General features: G+C 42.8%; 1 protein-coding gene across 2 annotated transcripts in view; it reads left to right on the top strand.

The window, feature by feature from the left end:
* Positions 1 to 389: 389 nt before the first annotated feature.
* The window catches only part of LOC139566065 (transmembrane protein 74B-like), a 30,983-nt gene continuing 5,683 nt past the window's right edge, over positions 390 to 25,689 (top strand). Inside the window, exons 1-3 of one of the 2 annotated variants that reach the window (XM_071386932.1) lie at positions 399 to 528; positions 2,028 to 2,930; positions 13,875 to 19,941. In XM_071386932.1, coding sequence (XP_071243033.1) covers positions 2,089 to 2,841 — 753 coding nt within the window. In that variant the 5' untranslated portion in view covers positions 399 to 528; positions 2,028 to 2,088 and the 3' untranslated portion in view covers positions 2,842 to 2,930; positions 13,875 to 19,941. Of the gene's footprint in view, positions 529 to 2,027; positions 2,931 to 13,874; positions 19,942 to 25,689 lie in introns of those variants that run through there. The other variant, XR_011673047.1, reaches the window with a different exon arrangement.

The following is a 25,689-nucleotide window of genomic DNA, read 5'->3' on the forward strand; positions in this document are numbered from 1 at the left end:
ATAAGATAACATACCATGAGGTGTTAGACAGATTACCTATAGATTGGACATCATCTTTTCTAGGCAATTAGCGATAACAGGATAGCGATAACAGGAAATACACAAGCCGTAGGCTACACTATAGCTCAAGGTGGCTACTTCGGAATGTCGGAATGCATGGGAAAAACTGTAAATGTCTAACATTTATGGTTGAGATTTAATTAATATGCATGTTAGTTGCACACAGATGTTAGTAAGGCGTTGGTATCATGTCAAGTCAGTCAGAAGTTCAATGGACAGCCACGTGGTTGTATGGTTGACTAGGCTTAATTCTGGCACATATCACCCCCCATAGTGCAGGTTACGTTTTTAATGTCATTACTGGCAGCTCCACAACCTGCTGAAGCGATGCGCTCCATTTCAACCACCAATTTCACGGCACCGTTTGTTTGCGCATGGCCAGTTGCTCTCGAAGTCTTTCGGTCCCCCTCGAAACAACCGGCATCTTTGCACTACAACATCTTATCACTGGAGCGTCAACGCTTGGGGGTAGGTCCATTTTTGTGTTTAATATTGATATATCAATAGAGTAGGCTGTCTTTTTTTGGATAGGATGTTTGTTGTAATATTATTGTAGGGTATGCGGTTCTTGTTGAATAGTCCTCTTTAATTGATTGATACTTAGATATAGATATGCTACCGGTCAAAATACCTAATTTAATCCAATACATAGGCTACGTTTTTGTGATGGGAATGAAGGTCATGCCAGGGTTGATTTTGCGCTGTTTTTAAAGACGATTAAACCCCTATCATGGGCTGAAATAGAAGGTATTTCATGAAATGTAAATCATATAAAAATGTGTCAGTAGCCCACTGTTCTAGGTATATGTAGCATATATTGTCACAGCTAGACCCTTATCAAACTGGTAGATAATCTGCTAATTGTAGGCTGAGCTGATAATGAAAAGGCTGTTCTTGTTAACATATCAACGTTTTTTGAAGCCTTGACTCTCTCCACCCAGTTTAATGATAATCGGAGCAGCTGTGTTACCAGTCGCACTACATGGTCTTCCTTCTAGGTTAGAGGGTGGGAGGGATGCATTCATTCCCATAAATAGCCTACAATCAGTGACTTGAGTGAAGTGTTTAAGATGCATAATGTCAGTATAAGGATAGCCTCTATATGAATTTGAGAACATATTTTGGTAAGACTTTTAATAACGCTGCTAGTTTAACTCCAAGCACAGAAATGAATTTGCTTAGAATTAATCATGCAAACACTTATTTATTGTGGTACAGAGTCAGTGAGATTCAAAGCTATGATCTTATGTCCTCTATCCATGGAATTAATCCACTGAGACACCAGGATGGAGCTAGCATGCCATCTTTTTGTAACTCATACAAAGCTGTTCATTTTAGTCTATTAAAACAGACCCCATTTCAAAGGGAAAAAGCGCTCATTAAAATCAGGTGTGGCTAATTAATGGGTGTGGCCAGCACACCTGAACACACTTAACAGGATAGAGGATAGAGTTTTGTTGACACTGAGAATGGAATGTATATGTTTTTAAATAACATTCTTATAACATTCAAATGTTTTTATGGAAACTTTTCTTAATTTTCTGAGAACATGACTTTAAATAGAACCATGAGGAACCCTGCTGAAAATGTTATGCCGAAGTACTGAAATTCCTACAGAAGAACGTTGTTTCTAAATGTTCTATAAACATTTTGAGATCATTACTTTAAACATGAGAAAACATTGTGCTGAAATTCCCACTTAAGGTTCTCAGAAGGTCATGTACTAGTTGGGATGTCTCACTCCATGACCAAGGTTGACACACTTCATCGCTTTGTTGTTTTGTTTTGGCTACATGTTATTTTATCGCTTTTGAATAAAGATATATATATGGCTTAAAATTAGATTTAAAATTGTATTTATATTTCACAAAATATTTCGGACTATTCAAATTTGAGCGGGAGACACCGCATGCATGATGCCTATGCAGCTTGTTAATGCTATTTCATAATTTAAAATATTCCTGCAGGTATTTGGCTAAATAAAGAAGGGTGGCCGAATCATGACATGAGCAGATCGACTGAATTTCAATGGAGTCTTTGAATGCCGTAGAGCTCTGTGAATTGGGGGATGGCGACAAGCCCGCTGCCTGCGAGGTCACTACAACTCCTCGAAAAGCTACCCAGTCAAGACCTCGGACAGTAGCTAGCACTGGAATCGAGAACACGTCATATCAGGACGAGGAGCACGAGACGAGGTTCAGTCACCAGGGAGCAGACAGCTCGAGTGTTCATCGGTCCACGTCTAATGACAGGGGCTATCAGTCACAACCCCAGCCTTTCCAGCGAGATGAGCTGTCACACCGCTCTGAGGGACATGAGACTGACTTTAAAAACCATTCACTCGACTACGGGTTCATATTTGCCATGGTGTTCTTGGTGAGTGGAATTGTACTGGTGGTCATTGCCTACACCATTCCCCGAGAGGCTAAGGTCAACCCAGATCTGGTGTCAGCCCGTCAGATGGAGAAACTGGAGATGTACTACACACAACTGGGCTCGCACCTCGACAAGTGTATCATAGCAGGCCTGGGACTGTTAACTCTAGGGGGAATGCTCTTGTCCATCTTGCTAATGGTGTCCATATGCAAAGGTGAGCTGTACCACCGGAGGACATTTTTCCAACCCAGGAAAACATACGGGTCGATTCACCTCCAGATGAGACAGTTGGGCAAGGTGGAAGAATCTCTGTTTGAATGTGAACTTAGCCACACTGGCACCACAGCTCTAGCCACTAGGCCTACAGATGGATCACAGGTGCATAGTGGCACCCAACAGGAGTAGCACAATATGAGCACATTTCTATCCACAGACCTATGTCAAGGGTTGTAATCATTGCTTAACGGGCTTTGTAAAAAAGTGAAGCCAGCAAGGTAAGCCGACTGTGGTTAAGACTATATGAGCACATTTGGAAATACACATCATGTATTGTTAGATGTAGGATCAAATCAGAGACTGAAATAGATAGGCTATAAAAAGCACAATGGGCACCCTTGAGGAATGCATAGAATAGGCTAACTTGACATGCTGCAAATAGATGGCTATCAGACTCTTAAGAATTGAATATACAGTATGTCTGGATATCATATCATTAATGAACAAAACATGTACAATATGTATAGGCCTACAAATCTTATTCACATTACATTTTAGTCATTTAGCAGACACTCTTATCCAGAGTGCATACATTTTTGTATTTGTTCGTACTGGTCCCCCGTGGAAATCAAACCCACAACCCTGGCGTTGCAAGTGCCATGCCCTACCAACTGAGCCACATGGGACATTATTATCATGTAAGGATACAATATGCCTTAAACTTAGTCACTGTAAACATACCAAGCTCCTGTGAGCAAATAAGCCAAGGTAAATATGTAGCAACTCAATGGAACCACTTAATCTGTTGGTTTTTATTATAACATGATATTGGTAAGAATATACAGCAGCACAAACAAAAAAATCCAAGCAAGTGAAATGTTTAGATGTGCATTAGAGGCTTTTTAAAACCGATGATTTTATTTCATAATGATGTAGAAATATATACCAAATTTGGAAAACTAGAAACAACACATTTTGATGTAAAAGTTAAGGGGAGGATGTCTGCACAATCATCCCAGTTGTTTGGACAAAAATAGCCTTTATCTTTATAAAGACATCAGAGTAATTCGGTAAAACAGTCATCTAAAGCTAATAATGGAAGTGTAGGTGTGAATTTCTCTCTCTCGCGCTCTTGCTCTCATGCTTTCTTTTTTTAAATCAGCGAGTTAAACACCAGCACATAAGTCCTTTATGTATTATAAATATTAAATCAAATCAAAGTTTGTCACTTGCGCCGAATACAACAGGTGTAGACTTGACAGTGAAATGCTTACTTACAGGCCCTAACCAACAGTGCAATTTTTAAGTAAAAAAATAGGTATTAGGTGAACAATAGATAAGTAAAGAAATAAAAAGACTGTGAAAAATAACAGTAGCGAGGCTATATACAGGCACTCGTTAGTCAGGCTAATTGAGGTAGTATGTACATGAAGGTATGGTTAAAGTGACTGCATATATGATAAACGGAGAGTAGCAGTAGCGTAAAAGAGGGGGTGGCGGGACACAATGCAGAGTCTGAGAGTCCTTTAGTTGCCTTTTGGCAAACTCCAAGCAGGCTGTCATGTGCCTTTACTGAGGAGTGGCTTCCGTCTGGCCACTCTACCATAAAGGCCTGATTGGTGGAGTGCTGCAGAGATGGTTGTCCTTCTGGAAGGTTCTCCCATCTCCACAGAGGAACTCTGGAGCTCTGTCAGAGTGACCATTGGGTTCTTGGTCACCTCCCTGACCAAGGCCCTTTTGCCCCGATTGCTCAGTTTGGCCGGGCAGTCAGCTCTAGGAAAAGTCTTGGTGGTTCCAAACTTCTTCCATTTAAGAATGAAGGATGAACAATGGAAACCGGATGCACCTGAGCTCAATTTCGAGTGTAATAGCAAAGGTTCTGAATACTTATGTAAATAAGGTATTTCTGTTTTTTATTTTTTATACATTTGCCAAAAACTCTAAAAACCTGTTTTCGCTTTGTCATTATGGGGTATTTTGTGTAGGTTGATGAAGAGTTTGTATTTATTTAATTCCTTTTAGAATAAGCCTGTAATGTAACAACATTTTGATAAAGTCGAAATGGGCCTGAATAATTTCTGAGTGCATGTGGTGGTACAAGAGTAACAAAGAGGACGCTGTTGAAACTGCATATGTATTTTGTGAGATAATGTCAAAATCCAATGCCTCAAAATCCAATGGCTCATGACAATTTTTAAGAATAATTTCAATGTGACAAACATTTGTTTCTTCTCTCTCGACTTTACATCTCTTGTGTCCTCTTTATTTTTCCTCTGTGGTTGACTCTGTTTTTGTTGCTTATCAGCACAATATCAACATTCAGAGCCATCTGTAGATTTAAATAAGACTGTTCTGTGATAGAATTGGTTATCTGATTGATAGAGGCAGTGGAACACGGGTAGGGTCTTTCTACAGTGTATTGAATACTTCTTGTATCCTTTTGAATACTTCAATTTTTCAATGTAGGTGCAGTGCCATTATGTGGCTAGTTCAGGGTTGGGGTCAATTCCATTGACTGATTTGAAATGGAATTGACCGACCCCAACTTAGGGCTGGTCTATTCCTTTAATGAACTTATTGAGCACATCTCATGTAAGATGGTAACAAGGGTCAGGATGTCAGAAGACATTGAGATGAGTGGGCAGGTATAGGCTACTTTTAGTTTTCCACTTGCCAATATGATGACCAGTTAAATCCCAATGGCATTAGAAGGCACATATGCCTGGGGTTTAGCATGTCTGACAAGTTAAACTCCCTGATCCTATTATTGTAGGCTGCAGATAAAGGGACATTTGCTGAAATGCAGGACACACAAATACTATAGTGGTAACAGAAAACATGAATGGAAAATGTGGGATAATTACTGAAAAAGACCACTATTGAGTTAATGTGAATGCAGAGTGCAATCCATAATGGATTCTGTACACAGAGTATGTCTGCCTGTTATTCCAGTTTAATTCAGACAGATGCCTTGGGTCAGATCCCCATGGTTTTCCTTTGGGTGTTTTCACCATAGAAATAGAATTACTAAAACGTTGAGTGTATACCCATGAGTGATCCAGTCAAATTGCTGTGGTCTAAAGGGGTTTTGTCCATTCTAGGAATTATACTTCTATGGTTTTTACTGTAATTCCTTCTGTTCACATTGTTATGGGTCTGTGATAATACATAGAAACGCTAGAACTGACCATTGAGGTGAATTGATTGATAGATTTAGATTCAAATTAAAGAATTTTATGAATTAGATAGAGAAGCTAACTATTCTCGCCAACTATCATAGAATCAAGAACTGTGTCCACTCCATATGCTCAATTTCTACTGGGGCAAGCTCTTAGAATGCATCTGCACAACAGGACAGAACATCATAATTGGAAACAACCTCTGCCACTGGTAGTAGACAATGCATAGATTTTTTGTGGTAGCGACTGCATGCGCAGTGGATGTTTAGCTGACTAACATGCTGCTGTCCAAGACCTTGGCTTTTCCCTACAGTAACATGCATAGTAAACATATCTGACAGAGAAGAGTAATGAATGTCTCTCCCTGTGTCTTGTCCCTCTGAGGCTATGTCCCACATGGCACCCTAGTGCATCTGATTAAATCAGATCGAGCTTTAACATGCGTTGGCCGACATCCGCGTAGCGGATGGTTTAGAGGTATAGCTGTGGTATGAGCTGACAAATCGGTGAGGCTACTCTTGTGTGTCACCAACCACTCCCTTTCTTATTATCGCTTCCATGTTAGAAGTTCACACAGCGATATAAAGTGTAGGCTCTTGATAGAAATAATGACAGCCATGTTTTCACGTTAATTTTAGATGTGTGTGTGTGTGGGGGGGGGGGGGGGGGGGTTAAAAGTGCCTTCAGAAAGTAATCACATCCCCTTGACTTTTTCCACATTGTTGTTTTCCAGCCTGAATTAAAAATGTATGAAATTCCGAATTGTTTTTGTCGCTGGCCTACACACATTTTTACAAATTAAGTTATTGACTACACTTTGGATGGTGTATCAATACACCCAGGCACTACAAAGATACAGGCGTCCTTCCTAACTCAGTTGCCGGAGAGGAGGAAAAACGCTCAGGGATTTTACCACGAGGCCAATGGTGACTTTAAAACAGTTACATAGTTTAATGGCTGTGAAAGGAGAAATCTGAGGATGGATTAACAACATTGTAGTTATTCCACAACACTAACCTAATTTAGAGTGAAAAGAATGAAGCCTGCACATAATACAAATATTCCAAAACATGCATGCTGTTTGAAACAAGGCACTAAAGTAATACTGCAAAAAATGTGGCATTGCATTTAACCTTTTGTCCTGAAAATTATAAGTGTTATGTTTGAGGCAAACCCAATAGAACACATTACCTCCATATTTTCAAGGATAGTGGTGGCTGCGTCATGTTATGGGTATGCTTGTAATCGTTAGTGACTTGGGAGTTTTTCAACATAAAAAAGAAATGGAATGGAGCCAAGCACATGCAAAATCCTAGAGGAAAACCTGGACCAGTTCAGTCTGCTTTCCAGTACACACTGGGAGAATTCACCTTTCAGCACCCAGGAGGTTGGTGGCACCTTAATTGAGGAGGACAGGGCTCATGGTAATGGCTGGAGCGGCATCAGCGGAATGGAATCAAATACAAACACATGGTTTGTTGCCATTCTACAGTCGTGGCCAAAAGTTTTGAGAATGACACAAATATACATTTTCACAAAGTCTGCTGCCTCAGTTTGTATGATGGCAATTTGCATATACTCCAGAAAGTTATGAAGAATGATCAGATGAATTGCAATTAATTGCAAAGTCCCTCTTTGCCATGCAAATGAACTGAATCCCCCAAAAACATTTCCACTGCATTTCAGCCCTGCCACAAAAGGACCAGCTGACATGTCAGTGATTCTCTCGTTAACACAGGTGTGAGTGTTGCAGAGCACAAGGCTGGAGATCACTCTGTCATGCTGATTGAGTTCGAATAACAGACTGGAAGCTTCAAAAGGAGGGTGGTGCTTGGAATCATTGTTCTTCCTCTGTCAATCATGATTAACTGCAAGGAAACATGTGCCGTCATCATTGCTTTGCACAAAAAGGGCTTCACAGGCAAGGATATTGCTGCCAGTAAGATTGCACCTAAATCAACCATTTATCGGATCTTAAAGAACTTCAAGGAGAGCGGTTCAATTGTTGTGAAGAAGGCTTCAGGGTGCCCAAGAAAGTCCAGCAAGCGCCAGGACCGTCTCCTAAAGTTGATTCAGCTGCGGGATCGGGGCACCACCAGTACAGAGCTTGCTCAGAAATGGCAGCAGGCAGGTGTGAGTGCATCTGCACGCACAGTGAGGTGAAGACTTTTGGAGGATGGCCTGGTGTCAAGAAGGGCAGCAAAGAAGCCACGTCTCTCCAGGAAAAACTTCAGGGACAGACTGATATTCTGCAAAAGGTACAGGGATTGGATCGCTGAGGATTGGGGTAAAGTAATTTTCTCTGATGAATCCCCTTTACGATTGTTTGGGGCATCCGGAAAAAAGCTTGTCCGGAGAAGACAAGTTGAGCGCTACCATTAGTTCTGTGTCATGCCAACAGTAAAGCATCCTGAGACCATTCATGTGTGGGGTTACGTCTCAGCCAAGGGAGTGTGCTCACTCACAATTTTGCCTAGGACCACAGCCATGAATAAAGAATGGTACCAACACATCCTCCGAGAGCAACTTCTCCCAACCATCCCGGAACAGTTTGGTGACGAACAATGCCTTTTCCAGCATGATGGAGCACCTTGCCATAAGGCAAAAGTGATAACTAAGTGGCTCCTCCGCCTCAAGAGGCGGGTGAGCAAACAAAAACCCACACATTCTGACAAACTCCAAGCATTGATTATGCAAGAATGGGCTGCCATCAGTCAGGATGTGGCCCAAAAGTTAATTGACCGCATGCCAGGGCAGATTGCAGAGGTCTTGAAAAGAAGGGTCAACACTGCAAATGTTGACTCATTGCTTCAACTTCATGTAATTGTCAATAAAAGCCTTTGACACTTATGAAATGCTTGTAATTATGCTTCAGTATTCCATAGTAACATTGACAAAAATATCTAGACACTGAAGCAGCAAACTTTGGAAATTAATATTTGTGTCATTATCAAAACTTTTGGCTACGACTGTATTCGCTCCATTCCTGCCATTATTATGAGCCGTCCTCACCTGTTTCAGCAGGACAATAACCTAAAACACAAGGCCTAATCTACATTGGAGTTGCTTACCAAGAAGAGAGTGAATGTGACTGAGTGGCCGAGTTACAGTTTTGACTTAAATCTGCTTGTAAATCTATGCCAAGACCTGAATGGTTGTCTACAAATGATCAACAACCAATTTGACAGATCTTGAAAAAAAAAAATCTGAAAAGAAAAATTGTCAAATGTTGCACAATCCAGGTGTGGAAAGCTCTTAGCGATTTACCCTAGAAAGACTCACAGCTGTAATCGCTGCCAAAGGTGATTATTACATGTATTGACTCTGGGTTGGATACATAATCCGGATACATACAGTATTAGTGTTTATTTTTCATAGAATATTTCTTCCACTTTGACATTAAAGTATTTTGTGTAGTCAAAAAATTACAATTAAATCCATTTCACTCCTACTTTGTAACACAACAAAATGTTGAAAAAGTCAAGGGGTGTGATTACTTTCTGAGGTATAAACAATAGAACATCACGCATTCGAGTGTTGGAACTTGTAACACGGTTGCATGAACTTCTAATGGGGCTGCATGGAATTTGTCAGATATAATGTTGGGTGTGGTTTCATTTCATCCAATAGCAGTGTGTGTGACAAGGTAACGCAAGGAGCCGCATGTGATTTTGACAGCTCTAATGCAGTTCCGACACCGCCAAAACAACCGCTATGCAGATGTTGCTAGCACGGATCTGTTACAATCTAGCCCTTAGTGTAGTAGAATTAGGAATTGCTCATCTTATGTTAGGGTCCAGCCAAAGAGCATTCATATCTGCTTACATCATGAATACCATTACAGATGTAGGATCTTAATTTGAGTCAGTTTGCTACAGCAGGAAAATAATTCTGCAGCAACAGGACACGTGCATTATGTGGATTATAATTAAAGGATATTTTTGTAGGGGTATATCCATTTTTCGTTAGGGAAAATCAAGTCGGAGAACAGTGAAGAGGTGACTCTGGGATGCTGGCCTCCTAGGCAGAGTTACAAAGAAAAAGCCATATCTCAGACTGGCCAATAAAAAGAAAAGATTAAGATGGGCAAAAGAACACAGACACTGGACAGAGGAACTCTGCCTAGGCCAGCATCCCGGAGTCGTCTCTTCGCTGTTGACGTTGAGACTGGTGTTTTGCGGGTACTATTTAATAAAGCTGACAGTTGAGGACTTGTGAGGCGTCTGTTTCTCAAACTAGACACTCTAATGTACTTGTCCTCTTTCTCAGTTGTGCACCGGGGCCTCCCACTCCTCTTTCTATTCTGGTTAGAGCCAGTTTGCGCTGTTCTGTGAAGGGAGTAGTACACAGCGTTGTACGAGATGTTCAGTTTCTTGGCAACTTCTCGCATGGAATAGCCTTCATTTCTCAGAACAAGAAAAGACTGACGAGTTTCGGGAAGAAAGTGCTTTGTTTCTGACCAATTTGAGGCTATAATCGAACCCACAAATGCTGACGCTCCAGATACTCAACTAGTCTAAAGAAGACCAGTTTTATTGCTTCTTTAATCAGCAAAATAGTTTTCAGCTGTGCTAACATAATTGCAAAAGGGTTTTCAATTGATCAGTTAGCCTTTTATGATAAACTTGGATTAGCTAGCACAACGTGCCATTGTAACACAGGAGTGATAGTTGCTGATAATGGCCCTCTGTACGCCTATGTATATATTCCATAAAAAGATCTGCAGTTTCCAGCTACAATAGTCATTTACAACATTAACAATGTTAACACTGTATATCTGATCAATTTGATGTTATTTTAATGGACAAGAAATGTGCTTTTCTTTCAAAAACAAGAGCATTTCTAAGTGACCCCAAACTTTTGAACGACAGTGTGTAAACAGTTGAAGTCGGAAGTTTACATAAACTTAGGTTGGAGTCAAACTTTTTTTCCACTCCACAAATTTCTTGTTAACAAACTATAGTTTATGCAAGTCGGTTAGGACATCTACTTTGCATGACACAAGTAATTTTTCCAACAATTGTTTACAGAAAGATTATTTCACTTATAACTCACTGTATTACAGTTCCAATGGGTCAGAAGTTTACATACACTAAGTTGACTGTGCCTTCACACAAAATTCCAGAAAATGATGTCATTGCTTTAGAAGCTTCTGATAGATTAATTGACATTGTTTGAGTCAATTGGATGTGTACCTGTGGATATATTTCAGCGCCTCTTTGCTTGACATCATGGGAAAATCAAAGGAAACCAGCCAAGACCTCATAAAAAAAATGGTAGACCTCCACAAGTCTGGTTAATCCTTGGGAGCAATTTCCAAACACCTGAAGGTACCACGTTCATCTGTACAAACAATAGTACGCAAGTGTAAACACCATGGAACCACGCAGCCTTCATATCGCTCAGGAAGGAGACTTGTTCTGTCTCATAGAGGTGAATGGACTCTGGTGCGAAAAGTTTAAATCAATCCCAGAACAACAGCAAAGGACCTTGTGAAGATGCTGGAGGAAACAGGTACAAAAGTATCTATATCCACCGTAAAATGAGTCCTATATCAACACAACCTGAAAGGCCGCTCAGCAAGGAAGAAGCCACTGCTCCAAATCCGCCATAAAAAAGCCAGACTATGGTTTACAACTGCACATGGTGACAAAGATTGTACTTTTTGGAGAAATGTCCTCTGGTCTGATGAGACAAAAATAGAACTGTTTGGCCATAATGACCATCGTTATGTTTGGAGGAAAAAGGGGGAGGCTTGCAAGCCGAAGAACACCATCCCAACCGTGAAGCACGGGGGTAGCAGCATCAGGTTGTGGGGGTGCTTTTCTGCAGGAGGAACTGGTACATTTCACAAAATAGATGGCATGATGAGGGAGGGAAATGTTGTGGATATATTGAATCTCAAGACATCAGTCAGGAAGTTAACGCTTGGTTGCAAATGGGTCTTCCAAATGGACAATGACCCCAAGAATACTTCCAAAGTTGTGGCAAAATGGCTGAAGGAAAACAAAGTCCAGGTATTGGAGTGGCCATCACAAAGCCCTGACCTCAATCCTATAGAAAATATGTGGGCAGAACTGAAAAAGCGTGTGCGAGCAAGGAGGCCTACAAACCCGACTCGGATACACCAGCTCTGTCAGGAGGAATGGGCCAAAATTCACCCAACTTATTGTGGGAAACTTGTGGAAGGCTACCCAAAAACTTTGACCCAAGTTAAACAATTTAAAGGCAATGCTACCAAATACTAATTGAGTGTATGTAAACTTCTGACCCACTGGGAATGTGATGAAAAATATAAAAGCTGAAATAAATCATTCTCTCTACTGTCATTCTGACATTTCACATTCTTAAAATAAAGTGGTGATCCTAACTGACCTAAAACAGGGAATTTTTACTTGGATTAAATCAGGAATTGTGAAACTGAGTTTAAATGTATTTGGCTAAGGTGTATGTAAACTTCTGACTTCAACTGTATGTAGTGCATTCGGAAAGTATTCAGACCCCTTGACTTTTTCCACATTATGTTACGTTACAGCATTTTTTCTTTTCACTCATCAATGTACTCACAATACCCCATAATCACAAAGCAAAAAATCTAATTTTTGCAATAAATAAAAAAGCTGAAATATCACGTATTCAATCCTTTTACTCAGTACTTTGTTGAAGTACCTTTGGCAGCGATTACAGCCTTAAGTCTTCTTGTGTATGACGCTACAAGCTTGGCACACCTGTATTTTGGGAGTTTCTCCCATTTCTTCTCTGCAAATCCTTTCAAGCTCTGTCAGGTTGGATGGGGAGCCTCGCTCCACAGCTATTTTCAGGTCTCTCCAGAGATGTTAGGTTAAAGTCTGGGCTTTGGCTGGGCCACTCAAGGACATTCAGAGACTAGTCTCGAAGCCATTCCTGTCTTGGCTGTGTGCTTAGGGTCGTTGTCCTGTTGGAAGGTGAACCTTTTGTCCCAGTCTGAGATCCTGAGCGCTTTGGAGCAGGTTTTCATCAAGGATCTCTCTTTGCTCCGTTCATATTTCCCTTGATCCTGACTAGTCTCCCAGTCACTGCCGCTGAATAACATCCCCACAGTATGATGTTGCCTCCACCATCTTTCACCGTATGGATGGTGCCCGGTTTCCTCCAGACGTGACGCTTGGCCAGAGAGTTCCATCTTGGTTTCAGACCAGAGTATCTTGTTTCTGCTGTGAGAGTCCATTAAGTACCTTTTGGCAAGCTCCAAGCGGGCTGTCATGTGCCTTTTAATAAGGAGCGGCTTCCATCTGGCCAGTGCCATAAAGGCCTGATTGGTGGAGTGCTGTGGAAATGGTTGTCCTTCTGGAATGTTTTGCCATCTCCACAAAGCTCTGTCAGTGACCAATGGGTTATTGGTCACCTATCTGACCAAGGCCTTTCTCCCCCGATTGCTCAGTTTGGCGGGGCGGCCAGCTCTAGGAAGAGTCTTGGCCTCCATCATTTTAAGAATGATGGAGGCCACTGTGTTCTTGGGAACCTTCAATGCTAAAGAAATGTTTTGGTACAATTCCCCAGATCTGTGCCTCAACAGAATCCTGTCTCTGAGCTCTGTGGACAATTCCTTCGACCTCATGGCTTGGTTGTTGCTCTGACATGCACTGTCAACTGTGGGACCTTATATAGACAGGTGTGTGCCTTTTTCAAAGTAATATCCAATCAATTGAATTTACCACAGGTGGACTCTTATCAAATTGTAGAAACATCTCAAGGATGATCAATGGAAACAGGATGCACCTGACCTCAATTTCGAGTCTCATAGCAAAGGGTCTAAATACTTCTGCAAATAAGGTACTTAAAAAAAAAAAAAAAATTATACATTTGCAAACATTTCTAAACCTGTTTTCGCTTAGTCATTATGGAGTATTGTGTGTAGATTGAGCGGGGGAAATGATTTAATAAATTTTAGAATAATACTTTCTGAATACTTTCCGAATGCACTGTATATTACAACATAATATTCAGTGCTGTCTAATTTGAGTATAATGCAGCCTGATTCTTTGTAATGTTTTCTGTCCTCAGATACAGAGACTTGTGAAACACTGTCTGTGGATGAAGAGGATTATGGGGACCTACTGTATATTAGCAAATTTTATACAAAAATACAGTTTAAAAATCAATATGTATAAAGCTATTTCAACTAGAGCAGGCCAACCCTGCTGGGTGTGCAGGCTTCTGTTCCAGCCCAGCACTAACACACCTGATTCAATTTATCAGAACTAAGTAGTTGATAATCAAGTGTGCTATCGCTTGAACAGAAGTCTGCTCACCCAATAGATCAGGGATCAGTGGAAGGAGGTTGGCCACCTCTGGTATTGACTTTCTTTTGTTCACCTGAAATTATGCTTTAGTAATAATAGCCTACTTGTTACTAAGATGTCCAACCTTTACATATGAGTTTGATCACTTTCATATTTCAAAGTATAAAAGTAAGCTTTCTTTGAAGTGAAGTGCTTAAACTCGTTTTTCGTGATGAAGTACTGTCAATGTTAATTAATCACAAATCACAATTGTGCTAGAAAGAGAGGAAGAGAATATGTCTCTAATTTGTCTGTTTCTGTGGTGTATTCTCAAATGAACAAACGGTACCTCTTTGTTTAGTCTGAAGCTCTCCAATTAGTTTTATCCTGAAAAAAAGAGTGACAATCAAATATCAGCCATGTGAAGCCATTTTGCAGCTTGTTATGGTATGCAACACCAATGTAGCCATAGGCCTACAGCAGTGGTCCCCAACTCCAGTCCTTGAGTACTCCCAACAGTACACACAATTCTTCAACTCATTGAGGGCCTGATGATTAGTTCACAAGTTGAATCAGGTTTGTTTGCCCGGGGCTTCAATAGAACTGAACTGTTGGGGGTACCTGAGGACCAGAGTTAGGAACCATTGACCTACAGTATGATGGCATTAGTCTTATGGGTGTTTGCAAGGCACCCAATTGACATTCTGCATCTGACCCGAGAATAGATTAACTCACACATTGTTTACATATTGTTGAGCTAGATGTTCTCAATTTAAAAATGATACCACAAGACAAAGTATGAGGCTAATCGTTATACTAGAGTTTGTACATGCCTTGTGCTGACATTTTACATTGTTTAGTGCAAGTCCAACCTTTGCAATCTAGGTGTTAAGATGTCTGGAAGCAGGAGATGATGGAATCCTTATCTTAAAACATACACACAACTACTACCAAGTTCAATGCTCGACACTTTTCTCCCAGAAGGTCTGAGTGGCACTTGGAGGTGCCACTGTGATAATGAAGATGGTTTGCCTTAGACTATCACAAAAATGACATGTTCTATGTTAAATGTGTCTGAATTGTAAAATGAAGAAAAGTTAGGCAATAAGAAATACATTTTATTCAATGGCGCAAGGAAAAGCAGACACAAAATATTTTGAATGTACAACAATATAGCCTATTATTAAAGTACACTATGTTTACATAAACAATAGTATTTTACATGTTCTAAATTACATATTATTTTATTATATATGTTATATATTCATACGGTTTAAGGGGGCACATGTGTCATGTCGACAAGGTGAAGGTGCCCTCTACTCAAATGGCACAACAGAATCATTCAGATTGACCAAAGCACAGCACATGACAACCATCTTGTACAACTGCGGGATGTCTCCTTTCATATCTGGATAAGGACGAAGTAATAGAAGTAGAAACTGATGCTGCTGCACCATTGCTCATTTTCACAGGGGGAATCCAGTCAACATGGGTGTCTTGATAGAGGTCTGCTGGTGAACCTACAGTACATAACAAATTAAAAGCCACCTGATGTTAGATTATCACTTTTTCAGGTCACCTATACCATCAGGGCTCATAATTGTTTGGTTGTGTTTAATTCATTCAGCTGTTTTGGTGTCAAATAAAGAGTAAATATATTGTTGGGCTGGAACAACCAATATTCAAAACAGCAGGTTGTCTTATCCTGAGGCCTTTGCTGTAATGTCCATACCTTTTCCGTCTTAAGAATAAAGTTCTCAACAAATTATCATTGGATCAGTGCCACTGGACTTTTTTTGGACAATAATGTCCTCCTCCAGGCTATATGGACTTCATATTGTACAATTTGGTTCTCCCCTTTTCATGGTCATGTCTAGAAGGTTTTGTCATAGCAGATTGGGATAATTAAAGTAGCCGGTTAGGAGAATTAGGTTAAGGTTAGGAAAAGGGTTAGGGTTAGCTAAAATGCAAAAAATAACTTTTGAGGTTAATTTGACAAAAGCTGGATTCCTTCTAGTCATGAACCCTTTACATAGGTCTTCGTTACATGGTTGCATTCAAGACAAGTTTGTTTTTATTGATCTGTTGTCATTGTCAGCAGAGTAGACCTAGGTTACCATATAAAAAGTATGCTAATGTCTCCAGACATATAAAGTGTAGTAGAATTGCATGAAATGTTTGTCAAAAGGCCACATTTTTTCCCGTGCAAAGGAAAGAAACGTCTCTGATATATCCTATAGGCCTATGCCACTACGTGCTCATTGGATAGTCAATTTAGGCTATTAATATACCCATTACATTATGAATAGTAGGCTTGCATTAGTCTGCAAATGCAATGATAGATGCATGTAATTCTTTGTTTATGAGGGTGAATTTTTATGGTTAAAAATAGCTTCCCCAAAATGCAACACATGCAAATTGCTAGACTAAGCTAGCTAATTTAGTGTTGTTGTTAACACCTAGTTAATATAACCACTAAACTCGCAATCAGACTTGATTTACGAGTGATGAAATTATCGCAAAAGACCCGTTACTGACAGCTGTCTGGGTTCCGGTCTTGACGGGCAAAAAGGTTTATTCGCTTTTCTGACAGTTTTTGAGTCTCATCTCATTGGTTTCACCAATGGTGTTTCCCGTTGTCTTTCCTGCCTTGTTAGAGCAGCCGAATACGCTACAGAAACGCTACAGAAAATGACCGTAGTGATGAATCAACTAGTTTTAGGCACTGTTATCATGCAGTTTGGGGTAGCCACTTGGCTGTTGTTGTCAGAAGAATAATGCGGTGGTCTTCCAACATGGCCAACTCTATCTTCACTCAGGTCGTCACTAGTTCCCACAGCCACAAAGTCTTAAACCCCACCTATTTCTACAATTCTATTCTTAAAATGTGATTTTAAAATATCCCTAACCTTAACCACACTGTTAATGAATTGTTACAATATAGCCAACCAGGTTATCATAGGTCATCTAAGCAAAACAATTGTCAATTGCTGTATTTGTCTGCACTGACCCAATAATTGTTATTTTGAATGATGATGTTGGAGGTCCCTTAGAGTGCAGGAAGTACATCTTTACCTGATACTGCCTCAGATCAACAGTTTAAACAAGCAGCCTTGCACGAGCTAAATAGAACAGCTCATAGGAGCTTAACTCCTGTAGTGGACAGCTTGATTCAAAAAGCAGACCGGATACTAGTCTGTTGCAGGGCCTGGCCCCCAGTCTATCTCCTTAAGGTTGTGGTGGCTCCAAGCAGAGCCGTATCAGATCCCATTTTTACTGTCTTTATTATGACTCGGCTGGGAATCAAACTATCAACCTTCCAATCTCAGGGCAAACACTCTAACCACAAGGCCACTGAGTTGGTTCTACACTAAACTGTGATATGGCCTTTTTAATTTGTTCAATTTGCAGCTGGAATTAGAAAAACTAGTGTCATACGTTTTGTTCATGGTTTGGCGGGTCATGTTTTGGAGGATGCATGACCCGACCTTCGCCTCTCCCGAGCCTGATGGGAAGTTGCAGCGATGAGACAAGATCGTAATTGGATCGCAATTGGATATCACGAAATTGGGGAGAAAGGTTTTGGTTTATCCCCAGCACTACACAGCTGATTCAAATAACATTTTACATCAAATAACCAACTCATTATCAAGCTTTGATTATTTGAATCAGCTGTGTAGTGCTTGGGGAAAAAACTAAACCTGCACCCATGGGGGCCCCAGGACCGAGTTTGGGAGACCATGTGCAAAATGACTAAAATGAAAAGATTTACATGAATCTATATAAGTGCCAAATTTGGTGCTTTTATCACAAAATGCACGATTGTTCCAGATTTTTCAATTTAGAAGCTTGATGAGAAGATTCATGGCCATGCACAGATCTTTTGGGGTGCATGTGCTCCCCCCAAAAAAATGCCACCCCGAAAACTGTGGTCACAGACTCTGAGAAACTATCTTACAATCTGATGAGTAAAGTATTTTGCAAAGCTATTTTGAAATGGAATAAATTCTGCACTTATTAGCAATAACCAACACGATTCCAGTAAAAATGTAAGATTGTAAGAAATACTGTAGCCTACCATTACTATATCCAACCCAATTTACAAATGTTGCCTGTCATTACAGCTATATAGGTGATGCATTTTCAAAACTCAAGATAGGCTACAGAAATAAACTGCGTTTTACACCTGCATTTGGAGCTGAAAGTCATTCATGTTAGCAGCCAATATCAAGTAGGGATACACATATCTGGAGTCCAGAGAAAGATGAATCATACAACCATATGACCTACTTGTAGAAGAGGTTGCAGGATCGGATGGAAAGCATGTCATGTCTGGAACGTGCCATCACGTTGGAGGGCAGCCTGCCTACCGAGTGCTCGTTGCCAGCCGGGTAGCCATTTTCTTCCTCACAAATATCTTAATAAATTATTCTTCCCATAATATTGAAGACAGTGTAATGTTACAGCTACTTATCATTAAACATATAGCAGGTAGTCACTCTAACTAGGCCTATCTGAAATACAAAAATTATCAATGAAATCGTCAGGTAGCCTATTGAGTCAGTAGTAGATTGCTAAATTGTATTTTATATGGATGATAAACGTAGTTGATAATGATAATCTGTTTTTGTCAGGCAAAATTGGAGGAAATGAAACGAGTTCTTTCTGGTCACTAATCTGGTATTCGCGTCAGCCTTTGTATGGAACACCGTTTGGGTCTTTGCGTGTCTGTAAAGATACACGTCAAATAACACTATTTGACATGTCAAATAAGCTTGTTGACCAATCAGGACCTGAATATGACTGTACATAATAATTTAACACGTTCATATATTTTTTACGTTATTACACATTGATTATATTCTCATGAGTCATAGATTTTGTCACTGATGATCCTCATTTGCATGAGGTCGTTTGGACTCCTCAATTCTCAGGTACTGATGAAAGACATTCACTCAACTTTCTGTTCTTCTGAGGTTAAGTTAGCTAACTGTTCTTCTGATGTAAAATTAGCTAGCTACAGTAGTTAATGGCCTTATCGAGCACATCTCATGTAAGACGGAATCAAGGGTCAGGGGTCACTATGTCAGAAGACATTGAGATGAGTGGGCAGGTATAGGCTACTTTTAGCTTTCCACTTGCCAATATGACGACCAGTTAAATCCCAATGGCATTAGAAGGGGTTTAGCATGTCTGACAAGTTAAACTCCCTGATCCTATTATTGTAGGCTGCGGAGCTGCAGATAAAGGGACATTCGCTGAAATGCAGGACACACAAATACTAGAGGTAACAGAAAACATGAATGGAAAACGTGGGACAACTACTGTACTAGGCTACTATTGAGTTAATGTGAATGCAGAGTGCAATCCAGATCGGATACTGTACACAGAGTATGTCTGCCTGTTACTCCAGTTTAATTCAGACAGATGCCTTGGGTCAGATCCCCATGGTTTTCTTTTGGGTGTTTTCACCATAGAAATATAATTACTAAAACATTGAGTGTATACCCATGAGTGATCCAGTTAAATTGCTGTGGTCTAAATGGGTTTTGTCCATTTCTAGGAATTATATTTCTATGGTTTTTACTGTAATTCCTTCTGTTCACATTGTTATGGGTCTGTGATAATACATATAAATCCTAGAACTGACCAATGAAGTGAATTGATTGATAGTTTTAGAGTGTACGAGTATTGTGGTGGGCTTTCCAGTACTTTAAGACATTAACTTTGGAGTTCCTTAACAGAGTTACTCCATCATACGGTGCTGTTTTTACTGCTTGGATATTAAACCGGAGATAATATTGCAGTTGGTGTAAAACAAAAACAATAAAACGAATAAATCAAATCAATTACCTGGTTGCTGTTTTTTTTTGTCTGCCTGCTTTTCCCACATGGATCTTCCCCATTTTTTTGCAGAGGTACTGGGTAATTTATCCCTCACTTATCCCTCCACATCTATTCCTCCAGGCGGGTCACGACATAAGCTCTCCCAGGGAGTCGGACCCCTGCTCCATGGCCTTGTTGGCTTGGCTGAGCTTATGGCTTCCCTTTGTGACAGGTGTGATGGTGGCATCCCCCCTGGGGATCCACATACCTCGTGTATGCACTGCCTGGGCTTGAGCCACATGGAGAGGGTGGTGGAGCACCCTACTAGATGCCTGTTTTGTTGGCTCAGAACGCCTGCGCCTGGCACGATTGGAGGCCATGTGCAAGTGGGTCGGCCAGGCTCGGGATCAGGCTGAGGACTAGCTCCCTCCCTCAGGAGTGATGCGCCAGCGAGCTGTTCCTCTACTGGGCCCAGTACTCCTCCCAGGAAACATGGTCGGAGCCACCGCAGGAAGAAACCATCTGCTGCCAGTCCTGGACGGGGGCAGGAGTCGGACTGCTGGACCACCTTGAATGGAGGGCGCATGCCCTGCATCGGAAGGTTGATAGCTTCGATGGCAACGACAGCTATTCCCTGTTGGCCAGTGATTCCCTGTTGGCCCTGTTGGCCTCGTTTCCTGAGGGACGATGCTGGCACTGTTCACCACCGTGAGCGGGGCTACCAGGCTGACGGTCCATCAGAAGCCGGCAGCGGGGCTTCAGTGCCCCCAGCAGCTTGAGAGGTTATGAGGAGCCTACTCACTCGGGCAGCCACTGCACTGGACATCAAACTGTGACTCTCCATCTGTCCACATCTTTGCTGAGTTCCGCGAGGCCTTGCAAGAGAGCTGGGCCTCTGCAAGGGGGCGCTTCCGACTCACAGCAGAGACTTTACCTCCAGGCGCCATCTCAGGCTGGCCCAATCCCGTCTGCCAGCTGCTCTCCAGAGCACATTTTCCACTCTCGTCATCACCCCAGGGCTCATGATTGGCCCAGGGGTTGATGACGTTCTGAAGCAGACCGATTCGTAGGTACCGGGAGATCCTGAGACGGTTCATGCTGCCTCCTCAGGCCCCGGGTTCAAGACAGAAGGACCGTCGCCACCCACCCACACCCAAACGATGGTGGGGTCCTTCTCCTGCCCCATCACCTCGTGCTGAGGGATGACAGCGGGGAGGGGCAACAACGTGCAATGGAGCAACAACCTGTCAACCATCACTGCCATAGGGACGTGCCTGGGTCCCAGGCGCTCGGGGCGCCAGAGGAGAGGCGGGCCCAAGCAGGACCCCTGACACACCCTTCCCCGGCCACTTCTTACGATCTCAAAGGGCAAAGTGGGAGGAGTATGTGGAGTACCCCTGGGTGTTGTCCACAATGCTTGAGGAGTACCGACTCCACTTATTCTGTGGTCCCTAAAAGAGACGGAGGGTTTCGACTGATTCTGGACCTCCGCAACCTCAATGGGTACTGAGGTTCCACATGCTGTCCCCAGCCCGCGTGTTGCAGGCTGTGTCCAGGGACCAGTGGTTTGTGACGCTGGACCTGAGGGATGCGTATTTCCATGTTCCTGTTCACCCAGCTCATTGGCAGTACCTCCGATTCGCTTTCGAAGGGACGGCTTACGAATTCATGGTTCTTCCTTTTGGCCTCTCCTTTGCACCCCACACTTTCACAAAGTGCATGGATACTGTCCTGGCACCTCTCACGTCCTGAGGATTGTTTGGCCTAATTACCTGGATGATTGGCTGATTTGTGCCCCGACCAGGACCCAGGGCCTGTCAGACAGAGACATGCTCCTGACCCACATTGATGGGCTGGGCATTACTGTAAACGACAAGAAGAGTCGTCTGACAGTGAGGGTGGCCTTCATTGGTATGGAACTGGACTGCCCAACAGAATTTTTCAAGTGATCTTATCTTGTCTCGACCACTTTCGGCAGGGGCGGGTGTTATCTGCACTGACCTGCCAACGCCTGTTGGGCTTGCTGACGGCGGCCTCGTTACTGATTCCCCTGGACCTACTCCATCTCCGGCCTCTTCAACGGTGGTTCAACTCCCACCGGCTGCACCTGAAGCGCCACCGTCACCGCACAGTGTCTCAGGGCATTGTTGAGGTGGCACTGTTGCTCCTTTCTCTCAGGTGGGGTGGAGATGCTGAGGATGTGCCGCCGGGAGCTGGTCAGCACAGACACCTCCCAGATCGTCAGGCCGGGGGGGCAGGCCGGCCAGCGGCTGTTGGCTACCCCCTTGGATCAGCAGTTGCACTAGAGCTCCGAGCAGTACTGCTGGCCCTGCGATCTTTCCTCCCACATCTGAAGGGAACACATGTCCTGGTCAGGACAACAACGGACAACACCACAGTGGTGGCTTACATCAACCATCAGGGTAGACTAAGGTCTCACTGCCTCCATCTTATAGCACGGGAGCTCCTTCTCTGGGCTCAGGGACATCTAGGATCTCTACGCGCAGCGCACATACCTGGCTTCCTGAATGTGGCAGCGGATATGCTCTTGAGGGAGGGCCCTACACACCTTGGGACTGGAGCCTACATCCCCAGGTAGTGCAGCACCTGTGGGACAATTTCGAGAGGGCTCAGGTGGAACTGTTTGCCTCCCTGGACAATGCACACTGCCCCTGTGGTACTCCATGTCGGAGCCACCAAGGCCTCTGGGCTTGGATGCTCTGGCTCACGATTGACCAGGGCTGGAGCTTTACGCATTCCCCCTTTTTCCCCTGATCCAGGCTGTGCAGGACAGAACCAGGACGGTGGAGCATCTGTCTCAGGCCGGGGGAACTCTGTGGCATCCGAGACTGCACCGCCTCAGTCTGTGGGCTTGGCATCTGAACGGCACCAATGGTCCATGTTAGGACTACAGGACGGTGTAATGTACTCCAGGCAGACCTCAAGTGCACCGGCTACCACGGCGGCATACCAGTTGCGCTGGTGGTTGTTCTGCTCTTGGTGCAGTGGTATTGAGGTTGTGCCCGAGTCATGCGGGGTACAGTAAGTCCTCCAATACCTGCAGTCTCGCTTGGATGAGGGCTTGGCAGCCTCTACACTGAGAGGGTATTTGGCCGCTATATCTGCCTGCCATGTGGGGTGGATGGACAGGCCAGCGGGGCGCCATCCCTTAGTCTCCAGGTTTATGAATGGGGTTCGTTACCTGAGTCCAGCTAGGACCCGCTCAATGGTGAGCTGGGAATTGGATGTGGTCTTGGCAGCTTTGGCAAAGCCGCCATTTGAACCGTTGGAGTCTGCCTCCCTGAAACACCTCTCTATGAAGGTGACTTTCTTGGTAGCGATTACTTCCATGAAGAGGGTGTTTGAGCTCCATGCTCTTTCAATAAGTTCTGAGTGCTACCGGATGGACCCCGGTGGGAGGAGTATATCTCTCCTCCCCAATCTTTCCTTCCTCCCAAAGGTTCTGTCAGACAGGCATGTGAACATCCTTTTTATCCTGTCTGCTTACGACCCCCCGGCAGAGTCTGGGCCTCCCTCCGACATGCTGTGCCCTGTGTGGGCACTGGCTGCCTATGTGGAGCGGACACGGTCAGTGAGAACAACAGACCAGCTCTTTGTCTGCTGTGGTGAGCGAGTCCTGGGAGCTGGGTTATCAAAGCAGAGGCTCTCTCACTGGATCGTGGATATGATTTCGACAGCATACCGCCTGGCAGGCAGGACAGGGCTGGGATCTGTGGTGGCACATTCAACACGAGGTGTGGCTGCGTCCTGGGCTCTACTGAGAGGAGTGCCCCTCGTTGATATCTGTGCTGCGACCAGCTGGGCTTCCTCTTGCACCTTTGCTAGGTACTATCGGGGAAATGTGGCACCTCCCTCTGCGGTTTGTTGAGCAGTCCTGGGCATCGCCTCCCCTTCCGGGGACTGTGCCGGGACCCCCCTTTCACATTGACGGCCCCTGCGTCTCCATTCAGCACTGGAATTTCGCCGCTGGCGAAATGTTAACGCACTGCTTGACAATTGCATGCTATGACCGTGTGTACAGTACGGCGACGGCATGGGTTTAACGTTATGCCAAGGGTGCACGCGCTGAAGAGATGCAGCAGCACGTAGTTGGTTCCATTGGTGTTAGCATAACCCTAATCTTCTGCTGCAGCGTGATTGACATGGTAAGGGGCTAACAGTATTGGAGAAAAGATGAAAAAACGAACCCCTCTGATGATGTACGTTACATCGTGACGTGTCACTACGTAACGTACAGCGCGCATTTGCAACTCATTTTGTGCCATACAGCCTCTTTCCACCAAGGGTAGCCCTTCTCTCGCAGATTAAAATCATGCTTAACCATATACACTTGTAAGAAAACTTCATTATTTTTGTCTAAATTAATATAATTATTGCTAATATTAAACTAATATTTCATGACTAGTGTGCCAATTGCATTTTTTTGCTTCATTGCTGCGAGCCATCATGACACTCAAAAGCCGGAACAGCTGCAGTTCACTTGTGAGGCTAACGTTAGCGCAGCCCTAAACCCCTCTTCAAATTCGACACAAACCTTCAAACAGGTATGTGATGAGACATTACATAAACTCTTTACGTTTTATTTACATTTTAAAGTTGATTAGTTGGAAAAATCGGGTGAAAAAAAAAAAAAAATCTTCATACAACATATTTCCCCCTTTCAAGATCACTTCCTAGCCTTCGCTCCCCACCCGCCATTTTTAAAAAGACCCGACGGAGCTCATTGCCTTGTTGAATTATGCAGAGATGGGCATCATGAAGGTCTCATCATTAATTTAGTTGGAAAGGGGAGAAATTGTGCTTTACATTGGTATTGATATTACAGTTGATCTGGAAGTATTACATTTTTTGGGCGCAAAAATAAGGTCAATTGTACGGACCAAGGCGATGTACAAAAGTGAGTGAGTTTACGTTATCCATTAGCTAAGTTCCAGTGAGATACTGAATGCAATCTCAAATGTCTGTCTTGACTCTTGGTTATATTTTAGGTGAAGTTTAAAAAGCCAAATATTTTCTTCCTCCCTTAAGCACAAGCTCAGAATGGTGAGTGACAGTCCTTAGTTAATGCCGTACTTAAAGGTATGTTTCAATGGAAGGCTATACCTTTTGAGTATCCATGAAAATCTGTCCAGTGATGCCATAAGATATAGGAATTAGCCTAAACGGGAGTCTATTTAGATAAATCTAAGTGACTAAGGAATGAACACCATTTTAGTTTGACTTTCAGATTTTTCATTCAATGGAGTGGAAATGTAAGTTGTCTGCTGCTAAATTGCTTAAACATTACCGTTTGAAGCACAGTTTTTACTCAAGAATAAGCCCACTGCCATGTCTTTATCATGATGGCCTGTGCACATTTCAATCCATCTCTGCACTCAAAATGTATTTATCTCGATTCCATCACGTGACAGCGAGAGATTTAGGTCAGGGAAAATGTATGTATTTTACCCGTCCTATGTGTGGATTCAAACAACCCTTCTCAGAGGTAACACTCTTACGTCATTTAAGGGGACATTTAAAAAGCCATGAGATGGTAACATGCCCGTTTAAGAATTGTGACTATCGCACTAATGTATAGTCCTCATTTAATGCACACAACAGTAGGAAACATGCAGTTGCTGTTAGTTCTGACTTCTGTGAAGATGTTGTATGTGTGGAAAGTGATAGTCTCCCAGTCACTAGGTCAGTTCACCCTGATGAAGTGTCCCACTCAGAGTGCAAACTCTTTTGACCTCCCTGAGTGTCAGTTT

Source organism: Salvelinus alpinus, chromosome 2, assembly GCF_045679555.1.
Source record: "Salvelinus alpinus chromosome 2, SLU_Salpinus.1, whole genome shotgun sequence".
Classification (NCBI taxonomy): domain Eukaryota; kingdom Metazoa; phylum Chordata; class Actinopteri; order Salmoniformes; family Salmonidae; genus Salvelinus; species Salvelinus alpinus.